Below are 8304 nucleotides of genomic sequence, written 5' to 3'. Positions count from 1 at the left end.
GCAGCAACAAAAAAAACACACACAGCTCATGTGCAATGCCACATGGATGAAATGTTATAAGAGAATAACTACACCCAAGCAAGACTATGATGAGGTCTATTGATCCTTGATTGATTATGTATGCAGCTTTTGATGCAAATTTCTTATTTATGTCTTGAACTTGTATTCAGAATCATGACCCTCGATCAATTGAGTTACTTCATTTCTAATTCATGTTTCTGATCCTGCTACTTCAAGAGACCCATGTATTTGATTTTAAAGGCATCATGAAGATGTTGTTCAATTAAGCAAAATCTCTGCTAGAGAGTTGCTAGCTAAAATAACATCATCAATATGAATAAGAGGAGCTAAAAAGTTAGAACCTTCATGTTTAACATAATTGCTCTTTTTTAACATAATTGCAAAATTGGAAAGTTCATGTTAAATATGTCAAAATTAAAGTTCATGTTAAATACCAAAAACACGCGAAAGTTGGTGATTTTTAATACATTTAATCCTATAGATTATGAAGTCCGGATATCGTACCCGCAGAGAAAGGAACTAAATATACCCAGTTATAATACTCAATTGGAATAGTCGACAGAATAGTTTGATTGAGCAATTAAATTATTTGACAGAATTTAACAATTGAATTAGAAATTACTAAAGCTATGATTAAATAAGGGTTTAAACAATTAAGGGAAAGATCAGAGATTAGTAATTTTCATCAATTGTCCTCCAACTTTATTCTTTCTCTCCCACCATTTTAAAATATATCTCGGATAATTATCATCATCTGTCCTCCAACTTTACTCTTTCTTCCCCAATTGTTTTTAAAGTTTAAAATATCTCCCAATCGTCTTTATATTTTAAATTTATATTCCAACTATCCATAAATTTTAAAATGTATATGAATCGTTCCTGTATTTTAAATTTATATATCAACTCTCTCTATAATCAATTTTTTTAACACCCTTAAATTGTACAGATGTGGTCTGCGTCCTGATATACAAGTAGTTTAGTAATTTATTAGTTTTAATGACACCAACTGCCTAGGTACATTGCCACTTTTGTAAAATTCGACGGTGTTAAAAAAATGACGACAAGGACGGTTGGAATATAGATTTAAAATACAAGATGGTTGAGGACACATTTTAAATTTTAAGGCGGTTGGAAGAAAAAAAAAAGTAAAGTTCGGAGACCGTTGATGAAAATTACCCGTGATTTATGTGGTAGTGTTCTCTTCTGGTCTATATAGTTGTACTGATCTTCCATTTATAACTTGTATTGGTCTTGCATTTGAATCTGATTGCTGCAAATTATCATCATGTAACAATGACAAAACTAAGAACGTTGAATTAATTAATTTGCAATAAAAGCATTAGTTATTTAATTGCTTACATCATGGACTGCTACACGAAGTAGATTTACTTGTTTTCTACTAGCAGTTCTCACCTGAAATTAAACTAAAAGATTTTAATTAATAAAAGGGAATTCACAAAAGAAATTATATTATCAGGGGTGTAACTGAACCGAAACAAAACTAATATGAACATTGTTAATGCTGACCCCAACTCAAAATTTTAAACTTTTAAAATGACCCGAACTCGATTAAGAATGCTAAGGGTGAAGACAAAAAATTTGAAAACAAAGAGAAAAAAAATACGTCAAGATGTAAAGGTGGAGAATACATAATACAAAAATAATTATATCATTATACAAAAAAGTAAAATACTTGAAAAATATTTTTTTTAAACTGGTCCATTGTCCACCTTTTCCAAAGGACGCCTTCGCCTTTGTGGATCACGACTCTATTAAATACAATATCTCGTGTTTGGACTCGATTCAGCAGTAAATTCGAGTAGTTCACACTTAAACTTAACTTGATTGACACTGAATAGATTAACATCGAGTTGATTTTGGGTATTATTTGAGTTAATTTAAAAAAATCCATAAGTTGATTTGACTCAGTTACGCTAATATTATTAATTAATTGTAATAGAATAATATAATAAATTTTGATTAGGGAAGTAACCTTTCCAAAAATAGTCCAGAGAACATTTTCGGTGCAAGGAGGAATTGTAAGAGATCCAATGTATCTGTAATACTTTCTGCTTCCTAATTTTATGTCCTTTGGATTAACAATGCCAGCCACAGTCTCGATTTCTTTAGTACCAACAACCAATCTTAATCGCTCTTCCAACTGTATTATAACAATAAAAATATTGCTAATTATTAATCAGGAAATACGTAGACCCTCTAATATTTAATATTTAATATTCAATAAAGTAATAATTTTAATAATTAAAAATTTTGAAGAACTAACTTCATTTCATGTCGGATAATTAACAATTTTATTATATAATAATTTATAAGATTTGCAATACATTCCATATAAATATTAATTAGAGAGATTTTTAAAATAAATAAATAAATATATATAATATGAAATAAATTAATTTATATGTTGGATATAATTAAAGTAGTTTTAATTAATTTATATGTTGGACATAATTAATTTATATATTGTTTATCTGGTCCTTTAACTAAACAAAAACGCATTTTTAAATCTCTGAATGATAAAAACGAAGTCCGTTTTATTATTTTTAAAAATGCAAATTGATACCCTAAACGGTGTCGTTTTTGTCAGCCAGGGACTGAAAAATAATTTTTCGTTAAGTTGAAGGGCTAGATAAGACAAAAAATAGTTTAAAGACTAGATAAATAAAATAGATATAGTTTAAGGACCTGAAAATGAGTTTTTCAAACACTTACTGATAACAAGAAAGAGTCTGGTCTGCCTATTGTGTACATAATTCCAACTACAGCAATCTTTCCATCTTTGCTTTCATGCACCTTATGGATCTCTAGAGCATGACTGTTATTACACAACAAACAAACTCAATTTGATCTCTAATTGTACACGACTGCAATTGCACAAGAAAGAAGGTCATTCTAAAAATTGGATGTTCTATTTTTTTAAATTGTCAAAACTAAATGTTCTTGTCAGAACTGTATATAATGGCTCCAAATCGATTCGAACAGAACTGAAAATAACTATAATCCTAAGAGCATACTAATGCTATTATAGTTCCCAATGTACGTTATAATTCACATTTTCATTCTTCCTATTTAAAAATCAAACGACATGATCTCTCATTTTTATTATCGTCGATAATTTAGTCCTCTTGTTTATTTTTTGTGTTAGCCAGCTGAGCCAACGGATTAAATTAAAAAAGTTAATTCAAAAAATGATGTGGTCCCCCACTTTTATTTCTGTCTACACTTTCATCCCTCATAGTTCATACTTGAAAATTAATGGTTTAATTACTCAAAACAAAACCCCACCTTATACTTTTTTTTCGTTTATACTCTGATCTAGAAAAAAGTTCAATTGTACCCTATTTTGGATTTTTATGTTTCACCTCTACCCCGATGAAGGATATAATTGACAATGTAATTAATTTAAGGATAAAACCATTAAAACCAACTAAATAAAAAGGTTACATCATATATTTTTCTGTTTTTAAAAAAATAAAAAAAAGTCCTTTAACTTTAAAAATGTTCAAATATTTCCTAATAATTAATTAATTTCACTTTTTTCTAGTTCAGGGTATAAACGAAAAAAAAGTACAAAATGGGGGATTTTGAGTAATTAAGCCAAAATTAATTTACTCCTTAGTCTTTCAAATCAGTTGACTAACACCGAAAATCAACAGAGTGAGTAAATTGTTGACGGAAATAAAAATGAGATACTATATTGTTTTATTTTTAAATAGGAGAAACTAAAGTATAAATTAAGGGCAGTGGCGAAAAAATCCTAAAATTTCACTTTTTTTACAATTTAAGCTTAACGTTTAAAATATTACGAAACCAATTATAACCTTTTTAATTTTTTCTTTTTGTACCCAAACCGTTTTTCGGGCATTATTTACATATGTGTCAGCCATAATATTGGCATATTAAATTCCTAACATTTTAAAATTTTGCAAATAAATTTCAACCAACCTTTCACGTTTTTGCATTTTATAATCTAAAAAAGATGACAAAATAGCTGGAAATTGGGATGAGCCTTCAAAATACAAAAATTGAAAAAGTTAGGATTTGTTTTATAATATTTTAAACGTTAAACTTAAATTGCTAAAAAAATAAAACATTAATATTTTTTGTCATCCCTATAAATTTTAATATCTGTGAGAAGTTCCAGAGTATTTACTCTAATACTAATTAAAATTTTAATATCTGCGATTCCAGTGTATTTACTCTAATACTAATTAAAGATACCGTTTGCCATTTACGGTGTGTTCAGAAGGAGAGTGCCAATGACATTGTTTGAGAAAATATTCAGTGCCATTAATTTGAAGACTTCCTGCTCCACTTTCCCATTTCAACTGCATTCCACAAATTAATGAAACAAGCTAAAACTTGAAATTAGTGTTTTTTTGTTGAGTATATCAAAGTGACAGAAAAAGATATAGAATTTAAAAGTTTAAATTGTTATAGGAAATTTAAACTATTTATTTATTATGATTAATCGTAAATAAATTCATGACCGTCATATTAAATTGTAATTCTATCATGTCCTTATAAAGTTGATAAATCCATTCGCCATTATTTTTTAGGATTAATTTTATATAAAATTATTACTTGTATACGTGTTTTCTTTTGAATTACATCCTTTAAAAAATAGGGTTAATTGCAAATTTATACACGAATTTTATCCTAATTTGCAATTACAATATAAACTTTGAAACTTGACAATGTTAGTAACCAACTTTACACTTTTGGCTAATCGATACATCAAACACGAAAAACACTAACGTGAACATTGTAATGTACCGCCATGTGTCGTTGCGTGATTGGTCGGTGTACCAATTTGCCGAAAAATGAAAGTTGGTTACTAACATTGCCAAGTTTTAAAGTTTATGTTGTAATTGCAAATTAGGATAAAGTTCGTGTATGCATTTGCAATTAATCCTAAAAAGTATCATATAAATTCACCACCTTTTATTTTTTTGCAAATCTATCACCGATAAAAAAAACTAATATCTTACTTGTTCAAATAAATATTCTAATCTGACCAATAGCCTAATTAAAATATAAAATTCCTTCCTCTTTGTTTTACCTATTAATTCCGGCGATGATAAATTTGTAAAAGAAAATGAAAGGTAGTAAATTTATATGACATTTTTTTAAAAGATATAGTTAAAATGAAAAATAGAATAAAAATGATAATTTTATATGAAATTCATCCTTTTTTTTTAAATTCTATCGTCTTTTCAAAATTTGATGATTTAATCTTAAGTAGCTATTACAATTGTATGTTGGAAGACAATTTCATGCGAATTATCACAAATTTATTTGTAATTAACCCATAAAATAAAACAATATCTTTCACAGGTGGATGTTTAGCCATATGAAATTTCGGTGTCCAAATAAATGGAAAAATCACATAATTTTAAAACAGTGATAGAATTGTAAAAGAAAAATTGCCAACTTTAAAAAATATAATAAATTTACAATTTCATATATACATCATTAATTTATTTACATCTAACCATTTTTATTGTAAAATCACCTAATCTATCTGTAAAATTCATTAAGTTTGAATTTTGAACAACTACTAACACACCTTATTCTATATTTAAATAAGGATCTAATTTTGAAGCTTCTAAACTATCCAGTTTTTATTTAATACATTATTCATTTTTTATTTGAATCTTTTTGGCCCCTGTATTTTTTATTTATCGTCTTTTTTAGCCCCTAGGTGGAAGTCCATCTACCGCGTTGTTGCACTCTTCAATCAAAACGCGTTACCTGAAAACAGAGTGCCAACATAGGAGACACGTAGAATAAGGATTAACCAATTTTAAAGTCCCTAAAGTATCTAATTTTTGTTTAATGTACCCTTCGTCTTCTATTTGGATCTTTCTGATCCTGTACTTCTATTTATCGTCCTTTTTAGTCCCTAGTTGGAAGTCCGCCAACCGCATGGCTGTACTCTCCAATTAGCTAACAGAAACTCACTTAATACATTACTACATATGAAATTGAAACTGAGATAGCAGGAACCAAATAGGTATTGTCAAAGTTAAAGAAAAATTAAAATTTGACAAAAAAAAAAAGCAATCTCATCCACCCCGTGGTCGATGTTCCAATATTCTCTTGACCTTTTAAAGTCTCTCTCTCCCATCTTCAGCCATAACGTCTTCTTATTTCTTCGTTTGAATTTCTCTTTTTTTGCCAAATTTCAATTTCTTTTAAGTAGAATAAAAAATCCTAAAAATCTTAACCAACCCGTTTATATATCTCACCTATTGACCCATTCGTATTATTTTGCCCTTAACTGTTTGGTTCTTGTCATGTTAGCTTCATTTTCATACTTGGTGATATATTAAATTAGTCTCTGTTAGTTAATTGGACAATGCAGCCACGCGGTAGACGTCATTGCACTTAGGGGCTATAACAGAGGATATATAGAATTATAGGGTCCAAAAAGATTCAAATAGAAGATGAAGGGTGTATTAAACAAAACTAGGATAGTATAGAGACATTAAAACGAGTTAATCCTTATCCTACGTGTCTCCTATGTGTCGTTCCATTTTGAGATAACAGTCTTGACTAATTGGAGAGTGCAGCCACTCGGTAGACGGACTTTCATGTAGGGACCAAAAAAGACGATAAATAGAAATCCAGGAGCCAGAAAGTCCAAATAGAAGTGTACAAAATCCAAATAAACTCAAATAATCGAACGAACCGATGAATTTAATTTGATTTAAAATTATAAATATTTAGGGTTTGTTCTGTTGGTATTGGGAGTAATGAAAATTTAGCTCATCTTTTTTTGTACAAATGAACCTAATAACCAACCTAGATAGTAATTATTTAATTCACAAACTTTTTATTTAGATAATAGGAGGGAAGCCATAGTGATCAAACATATTTACTTTAAGCCGTAGCCGATTTTCATTGTCAAAGTAATTAGTTAACAACACACAAACTTTTCATTTTGATATGGTAAGTAAACCTAAAAAGCAAACTTATTTTGTTTTAGGTCTACTTTAACATATCTCACCAAATACCACATCACTTTAAAACTCTTTTTTTTTTAATTATAAAAAAAATTACCATCATGTCATGACCTCTATTCTTAAGAGTAGCATTTGAAGGTTGATATCTTCTTTTAAGCCTTCCTAAATGAGAAACAACTTCAACTCTTTCACTGAGAAGATCGATAGGAGACTGCATAGAACCATTGCTACATGCACTCCATTCTTTATGAAGCAATCCCCATCTTTCACTATTTCTGCAATCAAAATCATGTTCATTCACTGCATATTCAAACATTAATTATTAGACATTCACAAGGTTATAAAATATGTATATTCTACAACAGCCTAGCCAAATTAAAATACGAAAGATGAGGGCTAAACACGAGAAGGGCAATCCACGTATCTAAATAATAACCAAAAAAAAGAGCGAGAAAAAGAAAAAGTGAGGATGGCCGCCCCGGCTGCCCCTTTTACCTCCGTCCTTTCTTCGTGGGAGAGTTAAAAAATAAATTAAAAAGTGATTATTACATTTTTTTTTGTGCCAATAATACATTATTTGGGTTAAAACAAAATTTTGGTTATCGAAACAGTTACGGACGTTTAATTTGTAATATTTTGATAACTCAACTAATATTTTTTAAAATTATGAGGTTACTTTTTTATTTCGGATAGGTTTTTGCTTGTGTGGTTGTCGGCTTGCTTCCTCCCTTTCTAGTTTTGCCATGTATTCTGATACGTTAGGATTAAAACGTCAAACACTTAATAATCAAACGACATGTCACATAGGCAAAATCGATAAGAAATGAGCGGATAACCTCCCATGTCAAAAAAGTATTAGTTGGATTGTTAAAATATTTCAAATAAAACGTCGTTAGCCATTTCATCAAAAATATATACTTCGATAACCGTAAAAGGATTTAACTGTAAGGGATTGAATGATAAAAAATGACGATCCATACAAGTAAAAAGAAAACAAAGAAATGGACGACTGGCCTTCCTAGAATGACGATCCATACAAATGACCTACTTCTAAGAAATTTCTAGTCGGCGGAGGGGGCGGCTGCCTACTCGTTTACCCAGCGATGTATTCTTGATGGAAAATGAATGGAATATCCATTTATTTGAAAATGGTTGTAAAGCTTTTCCTTGACATGAATGTTTTAGACATAAATGAAGCCTTACCAGTCTCTTGAGATGATGTAGGGATGACATGGAGGATGAAAGAAATGAACAAAGTGATGTATAAGAGCTGAAATATTGACAACTTTTCCAT

At 29.4% G+C, this 8304-nt stretch overlaps 1 protein-coding gene across 1 annotated transcript; it reads right to left on the bottom strand.

The window, feature by feature from the left end:
- Positions 1-1204: 1204 nt before the first annotated feature.
- Positions 1205-8304, bottom strand: LOC126674908 (alpha carbonic anhydrase 7-like). The gene is made up of 7 exons (XM_050369455.1): positions 8214-8304; positions 7108-7310; positions 4264-4370; positions 2755-2857; positions 2015-2182; positions 1381-1434; positions 1205-1291 (listed from the first exon to the last, which is right to left on the bottom strand). Exons 1-7 carry the CDS (start codon positions 8302-8304, stop codon positions 1205-1207), a joined length of 813 nt encoding a protein of 270 aa, XP_050225412.1.

The sequence above is a fragment of the Mercurialis annua genome, linkage group LG1-X (genome assembly GCF_937616625.2).
Source record: "Mercurialis annua linkage group LG1-X, ddMerAnnu1.2, whole genome shotgun sequence".
Taxonomy (NCBI): Eukaryota; Viridiplantae; Streptophyta; class Magnoliopsida; order Malpighiales; family Euphorbiaceae; genus Mercurialis; species Mercurialis annua.
The sequence above is the reverse complement of the archived record's forward strand: the minus strand, read 5'-3'. Positions and strand labels throughout refer to the sequence as shown.